The 16,840-nt window shown below is 47.4% G+C and overlaps 1 protein-coding gene across 1 annotated transcript in view; it reads left to right on the forward strand.

Annotated features, from left to right (window-relative positions):
* ESRRB (estrogen related receptor beta) overlaps positions 1-16,840 on the forward strand; it is a 134,719-nt gene that overhangs the window by 96,065 nt on the left and 21,814 nt on the right. Inside the window, exon 3 of the mRNA XM_064460448.1 lies at positions 4,395-4,511. Coding sequence (XP_064316518.1) covers positions 4,395-4,511 — 117 coding nt within the window. The remainder of the gene's footprint in view (positions 1-4,394; positions 4,512-16,840) is intronic.

A 16,840-nucleotide genomic window follows, 5' to 3' on the forward strand; every position in this document is an offset into this window, starting at 1 on the left:
ATTGTTACAAAAATTGGGATAAAAGGAAACAAATGCATGAGCTGAGGCGCCTATGAGATGGATTTCCCTGGGCATTCCCGCTCTCAGCTGTCTGGCCCCAGGGGACTGGCAGAGGGTGGCACCACACCGTTGGTCACAACTGCAGCATGTTGTGTCAAATCACTAGGGTGAGAGACATGATTTGAATGAATGGAATTTGGAACTTAATAGCAGATACGTCTGAATCTGTGTTTTTCCCTGAAATTCAGGAAAAGCTGCAGTCATGTGGTGCTCTGAGTCACACAAAGAAAGAGATGAGAGGTCTGTGTGCAGCAGGGCAGAGCAGGACAGACTATGCAAGGAAGGGAGGGGAGAGGGAAAGTATGGTGAAAAGAATGAAGAAGAAACCAGAAGAAAGGGAGACATGGTGGGGTTTCTTCAGAAAACAGAAGCTGAAAATGTTTTAGCTTTAAAGACTTTCTTGGATACTTCTATGTAATCTTTCCTGAGTTTCCAAATAGAAAGGCTTTATAGAAAAGCAGGATCAGTAAGTGGGGAGCAGCTTGTGCTCTCAGTGCTGTACTAATTCTGAGCTCAACTTCCCTGAGGAGCCCTGTCCGTAGCCTAAGCAGGAGCTGGGTGGGACCTCACTGTGCTCCCCGAGCTCAGGGAGGCACTCTCCTCTTCCCAGTCCCTCCCCTTCCAGACAGCTATGGTGATTATGGGGTCTCTTCAATGAACAAGCTCTGGTGTGCAATTTTGAGGTGCTCCTATTATGTGTACACTGGAAATTATGTTCCAAACTGTTTAACAGTCAAAGGTTTAATTTTACAGAAAACAGGGTAATTTTGCAGTTCTCCAGCATAAAAAACATGATCTATCACTTTAATAGTCCTTGGCTGTTTCTCAGCATCTCTCATCTGAAGACTTCAAAGTGCAGTTAAACCTTAATGAATCAAGACTCACAATCTCCCCAGAAGGTAGATTTGGTGCTCATTTCATTTTGCAGATGAGCAAACTAGGACACAAAGAGGAAGTGATTTGCCCTCCAAGGCCATGTATGAAGGCTTAGAACAAATCCAAACTCTGATGTGGCCACACCACTTGATTTTTTTAAGCCATTTTTAAAGTAAATCTTGTGCCATAGCATCAGTGAGGTCCTAGCAGTTTTTTCAAAACAAATGTAAATATTGTCTAAGTCAAGGAAATCTCTTTTAATAAGCAATGGTTTAAAGCAAGGCCTTGATTTTCACATTTTCTGCCCTTTCCTTCTGGATTACATAATGTACAGTGGACGACACACAGAGACTGGACTCAAATTTTATACTTGCATACGGACTTGTCCACGTGCACCCTTGTGTGCTGAAGCTCTTCTGCAGGGCCTTGCAGCACCCCCAGCTGCTGCAGAGAAGGGGAAACTGTCTCTGAGCCCCCTGTGCCGGCAGCCGGGCTGGTGATGTGACTGCCAGCCACTGGGAGGCTGCTGGAATTTCGATGAGTTAATCTCATCACTTTATCACAGGGCACTTACAGAAATTACAGGGAGCTGTGAGCAGCTCACTGTGCTGGCAGCCAGCCCCAGGACCCATAAAAGAAATTGAGACAAAAAAAAAAAAGTCAGAGAACTTTGTTAAAGTTTTGGAGACGATAGTTTTTCTTGGATGAGTTCTGCTTGAGTAATGCTGATTATGCCTTCCCTGGTGATGTTCCTGTTTCTTGTAGTAATGGCAGGTATTGCCCCAGCTGTAGCTCTTGATCGATGCAGCACAAAGCATGTTTTGGGGCCTGGTATAAAACTCCATTTACTTTGGCAGCGTTGTCTTGTGTGAAGAGGGTACAGTGGGCCTCATTACTAGCATTTGCGCCTGTAGAGAGGGCTGTAAGACACAGCTGCTTGTGCTTTCTTCCTTTAGACTTGGCACAGTGTGTGGAAGGGGCACATGACCCTGTGTTCAATGTGAAGGCAATAAGGCGTGCGGAACAGGATATCTCACCAGTGCTGGGTGTATTTTTTCACCCATGCTTACCAGCAAACCATATGGCTGCTGGACTACATGGTGGCCACTGATTTGCTGTGCAGGAAGGGGAGCTTGCCCAGTGTCCACCCTCCTCTGGCTCTGCCCCTTTAGCAGTCATGATCCCAGTACAGAAGTGCCTTTGAGAACTGCTTATTCCACAGTAACCAGTGCCTACCCTGACACTATCACATCTATTTGTGATGCAGGTTTTGTAGACCATTTCCAGTACTTTGCTTGTCAAGACATCTGTGGGCTGGAGGCATGGGAAATCTGGAGGATCTGCGTGACACAGTGTAGAGGGAATTTGAGCTGCCAGATGAGGGCTGTCACTGCCTTCTGCTGCTATAAGGGCTCAGTGCCCTTGGTGTAGTGTCTCTGTGTTAGGGGGCAAATTTTTGGCCTTGGGACCATGAAACATGAATCTTACATCTCTCGAGAACTCTGCTCCTGGCTTTGCTGAGAAAGGTAAGCATTGTAACTAAGGCAAACCCTTCCATAGTGAGACTGTGTTTGAGTTTTATCCCAGGTTTGTTCCTGATGTGTTCCTTCCTGTGTGGGGCACAGCAAGTGTCTGATCCTCTGTATTCATGGGTCTGTAATGTGCTGGAGCTCTGTGTCTAGAGCAGGAGTTTGTTTATTACCTTGAGATCAAGCATGAATCTCAATTTCCAGTTCTCTGAGAACCTTGATACATTGCTGGCTATTGAAATTCAGATGCTGCACGATGACGAAATACAGTCTGAATGGAAGCAACTTGTGCAGTACACTCTGCTCCTGCAGACAAACTGCATTTTGGGGGCAGATGAACAACGGTGAGGAATGGGTGGCTGGGCTAGAGCTTAGGGGCAAGTTGCAAGTCTTGTGACAAAACAAGAGGCAAGAGGTAGAAGGTTTCTAACTAGCAGGCAGATCACCTCTAGGCTTTGGCAGTTGCGTGCTCCTGGGGTTTCACCCAGCATGGGTCAAACATAGTGAGGTAAGTCGGTGTTTTCTTCCTTTTGAATCTGTGCTCTGTCTTTCCATTCAGATTCCCAATGGGCTTTCCAACTGCTTAGTTAGCCCCAAGATCTAATCACCACCCCCAGAGATTGGTATGTATCAGGTTGTTGGTCTTTATTTAGAGGAAGGAAGGGTCTTGCACAAGAACATAGAAATCCATCGCAGAAGTAAGAACAAAAATCAAGTCCTCTCCCAGTGCTACTAAATTGTAAGCTCTACATCTAATCTGATGGTATACGAGGTCCGTACTTTGTGTTCTCTCAGCTCTTACCTATACTCCTCTGTACAGCTCTGATTGAACTCTTGGATCCCAATTTCCTACGCTAAGCCATCAAAACAATTTTTCCATTCTTCTGAACTGACCATAGAGCTTAGAAATCCTTTTCAGAACTGTCTGATTTACCCACTAGCTAGACTGCCTTAAATGTATTGTCATTGTCAATGCATTACTGTCAGGCTTAGATTTCCAGTCATGCTCCACAGCAAACATTGACTAGCCCTCTTCAGAAAATTCACCTGCAAAGTGAATGGCAGGATGGAGACAGCCATTTCTGTTTGTTGTCTTCTAGGTCTAAATAATTGTTGCTTTACACTGTGGTCCAGCATAATTCCACTTACATCCTCATATCAGACCCTCATATCCATGTTTCAGTTACATTCTTGGCTTATGATAAAATACGATGTGACTAGAAATAAATTTGGGATGCTTATTCCCGTTTTGTCTTGGAGGCAGTGTTGTGAGGTGATCATAAACGAAAGGGAATGAGGAAAGAAATACTGATGCTCTGTGCAGAGGGTTGAGAGGCAGGTGCACAAGGACAAATAAAGTAAAACTGGAAAGATTTGCATACAGAGCTCGTGGTCATTTTATAGGACAACTTATCCATCTTTCTCAATCCAGACCTACTGCTTCCCTGCTACTGTAGTATGCCAGCTGGCAGGAGGAAGCAAAGGAGGAGGTGCCATTGCTGAGCTCCCCGTTCTCCCAAGCAAGGCAAGAAAGGACAAGTGACATCCATCCCACAGACATGGAGCAAGACTGGCATTAAGAGGAATGGTGCTCATGTCTGAACTGCTCCCACTCTCAGCCCTGGACTGCAGGGAATAGGCCAGGATATAAGGGATGCAGCACAAGGGATGATGACATGCCTGGAGGACACATTGTGCCTGAAAGCCCAGCAATGCAGTCAGCCCTTTGGATGGACAGGTTTCTCCAATACTTAGGGCACTATTGCTTTTTTCCGAAATGTGTTCTAATAAGTAGTGCCGGGCTCTCTAAGAGCAAGCATACGGCATATACAGACTGACGGTGGTGGGAATATCTGGGCACTACAGCCTGTCCCTGGATCAGTGGGTAGAACATGGTTCCTGCATGACCATCTCTGTGTTTGATTGCAGGGAATATTGAATACAGCTGCCCGGCCACCAATGAATGTGAGATCACGAAACGGAGGCGCAAGTCCTGTCAGGCCTGTCGCTTCATGAAATGCCTCAAAGTGGGGATGCTAAAAGAAGGTAAGACAGAGTCAGACTGAGAATTGTTCTTTGTCCCAACAGCACCTGGGACTCCAGGTCTTGCAGGATCTCCTAGGCTTAACTACACACTTGCCTTCTCTGTCTTTCCAAAGGTATCTTTTTACAGGCTTTGTAAAAGGGTCAGGGTGGGCAGTGACCGAGAGGGTGTTTCTAGTCAGCACCCTCGTGCTAGGATATTACTTCTAGCACTTGCAGACTTGACAAATAACAGGAAACTGGCTGTGCCAGACTGTTTTCTTTCCCAAAGGAATCCCAGGCTGGAGGGTGTTCCTCTTCTTGCCACCCAAGTCATTTTGCAGTGTCTGGGGAGGAGAGGCTCCTGCATGATCATGACTGGGTTGGCTGGACTTCGTAAGGGAAGGATCAAATTGATGCAGAGCTATGGCACAGTGTGCAATGAAGGTCTGCCCATATTCCCACTTAGGAGACTCTCTGAAGTTGGTGGGTAGCACAGGTTTGTCTGGGAGCTGTGGTTCCCCTGCCCTGCATGCTGAAACTGCATTGTGCTCAGCCTATTGATCTGTTCTGCACTCTCTGAGCTGTGTTCAGCTTCTCTCTTGTGCTGCTTTTCCTCCCCCCACCCCTGTCCCCAATCCTTGTCCATTCAAGGTGAACCACAGGGAATTCAGTGGCAATTAAACACATTCTTATGGATTGACTTTAAAGCTTTGTTTCCCTTGGGTCCCTCTGGGAGAGGCAGTGAGGGGAGGAGGGGGAGCGAAGCAGAAGTGTTGCATGTAATCCTCTGCATTGCTGTACCTGGCAGAGCATGGTCCCCTCAGTTTAACCACAAGGAACAGCAGCTGGCTGTGGTCTGCACAAGTCCTGAATGCTGGAGCCAAGATGCCAGCATGCAGCTTGCTTCCAGGTCATACCATCATAGCAGCTGGTGATGAATTGTACAATGTCACTTGAGCATGAATTGCTTTGCACTAGGGCTCTCTCATTTCTTGAGAGGCAAGTTGATGGCAGTCAGTGTTGTTAAGAACGTAGATTAGATGTTAAACCCTTTTCTGTTATTTGATGGATGTGTAGTTTCTGTGTTTAAATATCTTCCTGCTAGAGCACACCAGTTACCAAGGGGAAAAGGTGCAGACTTGTGTAGTCTGGCCCTTCCTGACTGAGGTATAGAGGTGGTAGACTTGGAGGACCCTGATCCACTGCTGAAAGGGAGGCACCTACTTTTGGAGTTAGAGAGGGACCACTGGAAACCTGCTTCTCTGCATGTGGTAGTTCGAGTAAGGGGATATATCCCCTTACCAACATGCCAATCTATGCTAGCGGCATTGGCTGTAGTGGGAGCGCAGATTGGTAATGTGCTCTAGCCTGCTCATATCAATACCATAAAACAACCTTAAAAGCCTGATGTGGCTCCAGTCACTCTGCAAAGCTGTAGGATGGGTCTAAGCTTGCTGGCTGCCTGTGTCTGTACTGCCCTGCATCCAAGCAGTTGAGCCGATCAGTGCTGGCATCTCAGGCAGCAGAGTCACAGAGGCTGGGGCTGGTGACTCTGTGGCCAGGGCATCCTCTGTTTCCAATCATGGGAGTTCAGCACAGCCCAGAGCAGGGTCCTGTGAAGGGTTTTGTGGCTTAGCCTCCAGGTTGTATGAAAACAGTTCACTGCTTCCAGACTGGAGTTAGGCTGGAAAGCAATGTAGGTTCACTCACACAATACTATGCCTGAACTCCTGAACCCCATAGGATACTACTCATGGCAGTCTGAAATTTGACTCTAAGGCTGCTTTTGCGCTGAAGTGTATTTAGTTATTCATACAGGCATTGATTTGGCATCATTAAAGCCACTGGGGAAGGGTGATTTGCTATTGATGTTAGTGTATCTGTGATCCTGCCCATAATATTTAGAGCTGTGGAATATAGAGTATAAAGATTTATTGATATCAATAGGATGCAAGAACACATTATAATATCCAGAGGAACAGAGGAGACTACAGTAGCAATCTCTAAATAGGACTCCTGCGTCCTAACACAAAGTGGTCCAGTGATGTTGGGCAGGCGTCTTTTTTCCTCTCTCTTTTGCTGTTTTCCAAGCTGAGAAATAAGGGTCATACTGCTTTGCTTTGCAAAAGGATTGTGAGGACCAACTAGTTAACTTTGTGTGAAGCCTGGTGGAAGCACTAAGTATTAGTATACAGAATTCAATCAAAACACATCTTTAAAAGCAAAATCCAAAAAGGGAGAAAAATTGTTTTACAGTCTTTCTTCTCAACAGAGCCAGGAGTTTCTGGAAAGAACAAATCCATAATTGTTTGACTTGCTCAAAAATGCAGAATTGACAAGGGATTTTGGATTAGAAAAGGTTCATTGGTCTTTTCCTCTCTGATCTGTCATCCTATTAGCTCATCCATCCCTCTTCTCTGCCAGGGCAGGAGTGTTCCCTGCTGTACATTTCTAGTAGTTTAACTGGTTTTAAAAAATCCCTGGTGTCTTGGTTTCCCCAGAAAGCCTATTCTGCAGTTTCCAAGCACTCATTGGGACAAGATGTGTCTTGATACTTAATACTATGATATTTTTCCTTTCAATAGTTCCCCTTCCTACTTTGCTTCGGTGTGCCTCTCTCTTCTTCCTTGGGTTCATCCCTGGGAGAAGGTTGCTAAGCCAGGTTCTTTCTCCTGCTTGATTACCAGGAGTTTGGGTGAAAATGGTCTTGTGGTTAAAGGCAAGATCTAGAAACCAGTTCTTCTCTTGACAGGTTTCTCCTTGATGTCCTTGGCACTGGACTGGTAACTTAGTGGGGACATTTCTGGGTAAAGAAACCATCCTTTCTCTGAAGAAAGGGTATCATATCCATTAGTACCTAATTAAGGCCTTAAAGAGTTCTTCTCATTAAGGGAGGAAAGATTCTCCTGGTTCTTGTTGTCATACATGATGTACATACCACCTCCTGCCTGCTGAGCATGTGGTGTGCGAGCCTGTTCTTCAGGTAGAAGGCACCAGTATTCAAAGATGGCAAAACCAGGTAAGTATGACTTCAAGCTTCTGTCTTATGCTGAAATGCTCATCTTGATGCTTCAGGAGACCCTTAGGCCCTCCCCTTGGGGAGTGCATATGAGGGTCACCAGGCATCATCTCTCCTCACTACATGGGCTGCAGCTAGGCAAACAGCTGTGAATGTAGCCCTGTACGATCTGGGGAGACTACCCCTAACACAGAAGTGCAATGCCGAGTGAATGAGGATCAGGGCAGGAAGAGAGACTATGGAGCAATCAATAGGTGTCTCAGATATCCAGGTCACTTTCTTTAAGAGAGCTCCGATCAATGCACTGCAACGAGGGAACTGCACGGACACCAGAACTTTGTTGTCTCAGGTTCTCCTGGTGTGACGCTGCAGGGCAGGCGAGACTCACTGGGGAAAGCAGCAGGCGGAAAGCTCTGCCCACAGAGCCCAACTGGCTCAGATGTCTGAAGTGTTGGCCTGTCTGGCTGCCTGTCTCTCATTTTCCCCTTCCATCTGGAGTGCGCCCCCAGAGAGCATTAATTAGCCCCTCACTAGCAGGCTTAGATAGGAAGCTGCTGAATCTGGAGTCCAGTATTTCAGCAGACTCCAGTCCCAGTACCCCTGGAGAGAGGCACTGTCCCCAGAAAACCTGCACTCTGCTGCTCTTGGCCTTGCTGAAGCACCAGCCTGCAGGCAGCAGGAGATGGGGCATCTTCACAACTTGATCCAGCAGAAGTGCATGCCCCGCTGCTCTGCCAAAATCAGGTAAACCTGAGTAACCTGTGATACTGCTGTCTCCAAATGGAAAATGTGCTATCTACACATGTACCAGGCCAGTGGGGATGGCCAGTGAAGGAAAGCATGCTCTGCAACTTGCAGAGATGCGTTGTTCAGAGCTGGGCATCCCTGTCTTTGGCCACCCCATTGCCTCTCTTTGCTCCCAGCACTGTCTCTTTTGTGTACACAGTGACCAAACTACCTTTCTAACTCTGGGCCCTATAAAGTAGATCTAGATCTTGCTGGCTGTCTAGAATGATGGATAGATAAATTTCAGTGGTTTGGCAGGTCTCTCTTAAAACCTCAGTATACCTTTTCAGTTTTGGGGAGAATATACCCTTGCCATTCATGCTGTAGCCACCCATGGCCTTTCTGTTCTATAGCAATTTATTTGTCTTCAAAGAATAGATGTAGTTTCAGATGACACATGGCTTGTGTAAGTGGGCTCAGAGTTTGTATGTGGGCTGGTTAAACATGACCTCATAGCCTTGCCCTCCACAACTCTGCTGTTTCTCTCTAGTCACAGTCCTGTGTGTCACCTTGCAGAACGGCACCGTGACAAGGACAGTGATGTCAGTCCTCCTCTGTGTGTCAGTGTGGTGCGTTGACCTTGGCTGGCCACCAGGTGCCCACCAAGTTGCTCTCTCACTCCCCCTCCTCAGCAGGGCAGGGGGAGAAAATATGATGAAAAAGCTCGTGGGTCAAGATAACAACAGGGAGATAACTCAGCAATTATTGTCATGGGCAAAACTCAACTTGGGGAAAATTAATTTAATATATTGCCTGTTAATAAGATAGTAGGATATTGAGAAATAAAGATAAGACTAAAAACACCTTCCTCCACTTCTGCTTCTTCCCAGGCTCAACTCATTCATGACGTCTACCTCCTCCCCCTCAAGCAGCTCATGTGGATAGGGACTGGGGGTTTGTGATCAGTTCATAACACTTCATCTCTGCTACTCTTTTCTCCTCATGCTGTTCCCCTGCTCCATCATGGGATCCCTCCCATGGGATATAGTCTTTCATGAACTCCTCCAACATGAGTCCTTCCCATAGACTGCAGTTCTTCAAGATCTGCTCCAGCATGGGTTCTTTCCATAGGATATAGTCCTTCAGGAGCAAACTGCTCCAGTGTGGGTCCCACATGGGCCACAGTTCCTGCCACAAAACCTGCTCTTGCATGGGCTCCCCTCCAAGGGCCCCAGCTTCTACCAGGAGCCTGCTCTGGCATGGTCTCTCCACAGGCTGTGGCTTCCTTCAAGGCACATCTGCCTGCTTCAGTGTGGGGTACTCCATGGGCTGTAGGGCAGATATCTGCACTACTGTGGTCCTCCATGGGCTGCAGGAGGACAACTTGCTTCACCATGTTCTTCTCCATGGGCTGCAGGGGAATCTCTGCTATGGTGCCTGGAGCACCTCCTCCCCTCCTTCTTCTCTGACCTTGGTGTTTGCAGGGCTGTTTCTCTTGCATTTTCTCACTCCTCTCTCACAGCTGCTGTGCAGCATTTTTTACCCTTTCTTGAATATGTTATCACAGAGGCACCACCAGTGTTGCTGATGGACTCAGCTTTGGCCAGCGGTGGGTCTAATTTGGAGCCACCTGGAGCTGGCTCTGTCTGACATCAGGACAACTTCTGGCGTCTTCTCACAGAAGCCACCTCAGCAGCCCCCAGCTACCAAAACCTTGCCATGTAAACCCAGTACAGCCAGTTCATTAAAAGGAAATGTTCTGAGGTCATGGGAAGAATCATAGAATCAATAAGGTTGGAAAAGACCTCTAGGATCATCAAGTCCGACCATCAACCCAACACTACTGTGTCTCCTAAACCATGCCCTGAAGTGCCACGTCTACCCATCTTTTAAATACCTCCAGGGATGGCGACTCTACCACCTCTCTGGGCAGCCTCTTCCAATGGCTGACCACTCTCTCAGTAAAGAAATTCTTCCTAATATCCAATATAAACCTCCCCTGATGCAGCTTGAAGCCATTTCCTCTTGTTCTATCGCTAGTGACCTGGGAGAAGAGACCAACACCCACCTCACTACAACCTCCTTTCAGGTAGTTGTAGAGAGCAATAAGGTCTCCCCTCAGCCTCCTCTTCTCCAGACTAAACAACCCCAGTTCCCTCAACCTCTCCTCATAAGACTTGCTCTCCAGAACCTTCACCATCTTTGCTGCCCTTTTCTGGACATGCTCCAACAACTCGATGTCCTTCTTGTACTGAGAGGCCCAAAAATGAACACAATATTCAAGGTGTGGCCTCACCAGTGCCGAGTACAGGGGCACGGTCACATCCCTACTCCTGCTGGCCACACTATTGCTGATACAAGCCAAGATGCCGTTGGCCTTCTTGGCCACCAGGGCACACTGCTGGCTTATGTTCAGCCGGCTGTCAGCCAGCACCCCCAGGTCTTCTCTGCCAGGCAGCTCTCCAGCCACTCCTCCCCAAGCCTGTAGCGTTGCATGGGGTTGTTGTGACCAAAGTTCAGGACCCAGCACTTGGCCTTGTTAAACCTCATACAATTGGCCTCGACCTATTGATCCAGCCTGTCCAGGTCCCTCTGTAGGGCCTTCCTACCCTTGAATAGATCAACACTCCCACCCAACTTGGTGTCATGTGCAAACTTACTGAGGATGCACTCATCCAGATCATTGATAAAGATATTAAACAAGACTGGCCCAACACTGAGCCGTGGAGACCCCTACTCATGACCGGCTGCCAACTGGATTTAGCTCCATTCACCGCAACTCTCTGGGCTCAGCCATCCAGACAGTTTTTTACCCATCGAAGGGTACACCCGTCCAAGCCACGAGCTGCCAGTTTCTCTAGGAGGATACTGTAGGAGACAGTATCAAAGGCTTTACTAAAGTCCAGGTAGACAACATCCACAGCCTTTCCCTCATCCACTAGGCGGGTCACCTGGTCATAGAAAATCGGGTTGGTCAGGCAGGACCTGCCTTTCATGAAGCCATGCTGGCTAGGCCTGACCCCCTGGTTGTCCTGCACATGCTTGGTTAGCTCACTCAAGATGAACCTCTCCCTAACCTTCCCCGGTACTGAGGTCAAGCTGACAGGCCTGTAGTTTCCTGGATCCTCCTTCCGGCCCTTCTTGTAGATGGGCGTCACATCAGCAAGCCTCCAGTCATCTGGGACCTCCCCTGTTAACCAGGACTGCTGGTAAATGGAGAGTGGCTTCGCAAGCTCTTCTGCCAGCTCCCTTGGTACTCTGGGGTGGATCCCTTCTGGCCCCATAGACTTGTGCGTGTCCAGGTGGAGCAGCAGGTGGTGAACTGCTTCCTCCTGGATTATGGGGGGTTTATTCTGTGATCCATCCCTGCCTTCCAGCTCAGGGGGCTGAGTACCCTGGGGATAAGAGGTGAGGTGCAAGGAGACATCAAGGCCTCTCGTTACAGAACTCATCTTTGGGTGGGAATGACAGGCAAGTGGAGGAGAGGCAATACTGGACATACCAAACCATACAATACCAAACAAAGCAGACTGGCTGTGTTGTCTGGGCATTTGGTCCTTTACTGTTGTGGAAGCCCTGCAGAATTTTTTCCTCAATGGATTCCCACTTACATTGTTTCTAAAGCTGTGTTGTTCCCTGTTCTGTGCTGGCATATCTGCAGAGACCCAGGTGGAGCTTTAACAGTTCTGAAAAGGAAGCAAAGTTGGGTCACTAACACTTTCATGAAGTGCATGTATGTGCAATCACGTGTCACATTAGACAGTGACAAAACAAACAGTAACAACCTGCCTAAAAAAATCTCGTCTAGGCATTGAGATGTCATCCATTATTCCACCAGCCATTGAGTCCTGTTTGCCTTCTTAACAGGAATAATGTGTATTACATTGCTGAAGATTGGTTGCCTTCTATTCCCTGACAGTGCTCAAATTTGTCTCATGGCTGAGGCCTGAGTGTAACTTTCTGAGATGTGTGAGTGGCTTCTGTCCGGTTTCTTGCAGACATCGCTGGCTCGCTTCCAAGAAAGAGGGCAAAGACTGAAAGGGCCCTGGGGTTGTCTCCTGTGGTAGACCAGGTATACCTTATTTCAGAAAGTAGAAGATATTTCTGGAGTATCCCAGATCTTCATGCATTTCTTCCAATAAAAGCAGGAGTAGGAATTTCCAGGATAGAAACCTGCCCTGTACGAGGTGATTTGCCCTATTCTGAATATCTCTGAAGGCACATTGTCTCGGGCCTAGCCTCCTGGCTGTGAGGAGACACTCAGCAGTTATTTCTTGTGTGGTGAGGGTGAAGCCTACAAACGCAAGGAAGGAAGGCAGAGGAAGATATTCTTGATCTAGATGCAAAAAAGGGATGCTCTTTAACAGCAAGAGAGAGGTTAGGCTATTATCCAGGGAAGGCATATGATTTATTTTATCTACATGACTCTGTTTCTTCCCAAAAGTGTATCTGCTGTGGTGCAGTAATCCCAGGTACAACTATTCCTTTCTCAGACTTTGCTCCTAATGCATTTCCAAAAGAAATGCTAGAGAACACGTTAAAATTCAACAGGGCACCCAAATTCTTCGTTACAAATCCCCGAGCTCTTGGACTTCTATCTGTCTAATCTAATTTCTGATGTAGTAATTGCTGGAATGTGTGGATACTGACACTGCAGGGCCAGGTAGTGAAATATGAATGAGAAGTGAGCAGAGAGCCACAAAGGTCATTCAGTTCATCTTCCTCTTAATTGTTCCCCTTTCCCTCCTGTCCCAAGTGGCTTTGGGAATACCCCTGCCTCCCAGGAACTTGCAACAACCTGATAACCCTTGTGCTGCATAAGTTCCTGCATTTCTATGAATGTTGGGGGCAGCTCCACTTCAGAGATGGTGAGCCTGTAATCTCTAGATTTCAGAAGTGTCTGTCTCTTAAATCCATGCTCCTCCTGTTCAAGACCCTGGCTGATTAGGAAACCCTGTGGAACTTTCCTAGTATTTACTCCTAACTCTGCTGTTTCTCTTACCAGCTGCAGCCAGTGGCTGATGTTGTAAGTGTTTCCCAAGGAAACAAATCTATCACCCTGGGCAGGCCTGGCTCTGTGATGTTATAAATTGCATGCAGTCATGTAGTATCTAAACAAGGGATTCCAAGCACTGGCAATCTCAGACTACTTCCACTTAGTAACTTTGTCTTCATCCTTCACTAAAATCCAGATAACTGAATCAACAGCAGAGCTCCTTTTCAGCAACATAACCAAATGGAGGGTGTTTCACTTCTGTTTTCAAGTGAAAGAATCTCTCAATGGAGCAGTGTTTCAGCAACCTCTCCCTCCTGCCCCCATCCCTGCTTCCAGACCATGTGTTCTCAAAAAGATATTTGATTTCAGTGAAAGCTCAGCTGACATCCCTGCAATATGCTCAGGTTCTTGCTTTGTGCTTCCTGGGAAGGATGAGGGCTCCTCCGGGGATTCTGGGTAATTGGGTTAGTGGCCAGCTCATGTCAGGAAATTAAAAGGAGCCCTGATCAGGTTGCTGCATGCAATTTAATGGCTTTGTATTTATAGAGTATTCTGCCTGCAGCCGGTGCCAGAAATATCACTATTGGAGGCACCCAAATGAAAAAAAGAGAATGAAAAATGATTTTTCATTCTCTAAAATACCCGTGTTGAAAAACAGACAGGCAATCCCCTGTCCTTTGAAACAGGATCTCTGGCTGCAGTGAGTGGCATCTTGATGTCTATATCATCCACACCCAACTATGTTCCAAGGCATGAATTGAGCATTTGCGATGCAGCTGGAGCTGGGCTGGGTGATGGCATGACACAGAGCATGTGCTGCCTTTGGCAGGGCGATGGTAGTTCTCCAAAGAGGAGGCTTCCAGTGGATGGGCTGTCCACAAAGTGCATATTGGGCTGATGGCACTTGGTATCTGTTTTCCGGCCGTAAGAGTGGTGCATCCAGAACCTTCCCCACACCTTCTGCCACATCCAGTGGATTATGAATCTGTTCGGTTTGGTTCCTCCCATTAATATTAATTATCAATTTGCCTAGGTTATTGCCATACCTAGATAATTCTCCATTCTATCAAACATGAAGTCGAGGCTCCACTGATGTACATCTGTATGGGTTCAGAGAGGCACGACCTCTACACAGGTTTATGATAAATACTGTGTGCATTCTGTCACCAGAAATTGTGCTTAGTGTTCTTATAACATGTACAGAAAAGAGGAAGCTGATAAAAGCTGCAACCATCCAGGGATGTTTAGACTCCAACCGTTGTGCTACAAGCTTTTAGGAAGTTCTGACAACATGGTAGGTAAGATCCTCTGAGGGAGCAAGAGTGGCGTGGGACTGGATGTATGTCCCACTGCTCTACAGTAATTTAAGGCATGCACATCAACATTTTCACAGCCTCTGGTGACCTACATTCACCAGTGGACTCGGGTCTGTCAAGATTCTCAATCTCTTCCCCTGACTCACCTTCAAAGACTGTGCCAGCCCTTGGGCTTCAGGGTATCCTGAGAGGGTCTTTACTCAGAATTGCCTGGCACAGCTGTTCTAATTTAAGAATTAAATAATAAGTGTACACTAATTCTTAGTGTTGGAAAAGCCACTGCTGAAGTGAGGACTTCAGGAGACACTTCAAGACTGCAAGGTCCAAGCAGAGGTGCTCTAAGAGGCTGGCCAAAGCAGCAGCACATCATGTTGATGGGGCTAACTCCCTCACCTCTGTGGATCTCTGTCACAGGCAGGCCTCGTTCCCTGCAGTGGTGGGGGCCTCTCCATTGTGTCATGTATCTAAAAATTTGGTTCTTGGTCCATGCTTATGCTCCTCTACCTGTTCCAAAAGCCTCGTACACTCTACCTAAATAGACTGAGACACAAAACTGGGCTAGAAAAAGCATTGGTTTGACTCTGCAATGTTTCTCTTGGTAGTCAATGGAGAGAAGTATTTGTCATTGTTCCTCCTCAGGTAAGTGTCTGGCCAGTGACATGAATCTGGAGGTGCCTGGTTCTCTCTGTTGCCTGTCAAGGGAGCCCAGATGCACAGAAAGGAGCTATCAAAGTCTAAAGTAAGATGAGTTAGATGACACCCAGGGCTGCAGGTTCCTCTAGGCAGTAAACACCCCTTTGGGGATTCAGCTATGAGTACTATCTCTTGGAAAGTCTGTCAGGCTGGTGCTTTGTCATCTTTTAGGTCCTCTTGTGAAAGGCATCGTGGTCTTTTCCCAGCAGGCATGTGCCTGCATCTGCTCCTTTCACACAGTGTCCCTCAGCCTGCTTCTTTGCAGGCATTGCTGCCATGGATGACATAGCCAGTAGACCTGCTGTCCTGCTTCAGACTGTTTAGAGGGTTGGGAAGGGAAGCAACTAAAGGAGAACATTTGTATGGAAGATGAACACAGGGTGAATGCGTGGGGGATATTACAGAGAGCTGAACAAGGTACTGAGGTATTCTTTACTTCCATCTGCCCTTGAAGCCTTTGTTAATTCCTGACTTTCCAGGGTGACTGGGGGGTGAGCTGAGAGGGGCTCAGCATGGGAAGGAAGCTGTACATTTGAGAGACAACAATGGCTAATGCTGCAGACACCTCTGTAGAGCTGGCAGCCATGCTGCTGGCATTGGTGGAGGAGAAGTGTTGGTTTGCAAGGTGTGTGGGTTACGCCAGATCCTGTATGCTTTGGACCAACCACCTGCCTGTGTTTCTATGTGTGAGGAGCAAGGATGCCTCTGTCACTGTTACAAGGCATATGACAGCCTCTGGTACTGGCTATCATCAGGCATCACAGGGCTAACCTGTTCCTCTGAGTCCAGGGACTCGTTAGCCAGACAGAGAGCAAAGGAGCTTTCCTACCCGACTAGCATATCCCTGAAAACATCAAAGGTGGAGCAGGCTGCAACATCTGATCTAATCTCTCTAGGTCCTTGTAGCACAGGAGATGGATTTTTCAACTCTGCTGCCCCCCTCCCCAGGATATAGTTCTCCACCCTCCCTTTGCAAGTGTCACTCCTGGGGTTGCTGACCTGCACCATGCTAGTCGTTGCGTTTTTCTAGCCATGCTGACCTGCGACCCTCCAGTCACTTTCCTATGTTTCAAATGAGTTGGATAATTGCACCAGTCACCTACCAAGACATTTTCCTGGGGCTGGCCTCTTTTTGCAGCAGTATAAGAGCCTAATGGTATAAAGAGGTCTTTCCCCCTTCCCATGCCGGAATCTCAGAGTAAGAAAAGAGAGCCTAGTCAGTTTGCAGCCTCTACACTCTTGTTAGACAGAGGTGCCTTTCCCTATAGTCTATTTCTTTCCCCATCTTGGCAAGCCTAACTTTTATGGTCCTCCTGGCTCACTCATCGCATCGCCACATCCAGTTGTCTCTCCTGAAGTTGAGAGCAAAAGGGAGAGGGAAATTCTGTAGGAGACACCTTGGGCACAACCCTTCTCCCTTCCTTTCTTCTCTGCTCTTAGGCTATGCCTTCCAGCTTCCTTGGGGAGTGCCAATCCATGTACTTTAGACTGCAGCTTCTGGGGACAGGAGCATCTCTCTTAGCTGCAGAGCACAACCCCAGCTTAGACCCTGGGAGAGCAAGAGACTGCACTGATGCAGAAACTGCAGCTCAAGGATTAG

Source organism: Phalacrocorax carbo, chromosome 9 (assembly GCF_963921805.1).
Source record: "Phalacrocorax carbo chromosome 9, bPhaCar2.1, whole genome shotgun sequence".
Taxonomy (NCBI): Eukaryota; Metazoa; Chordata; class Aves; order Suliformes; family Phalacrocoracidae; genus Phalacrocorax; species Phalacrocorax carbo.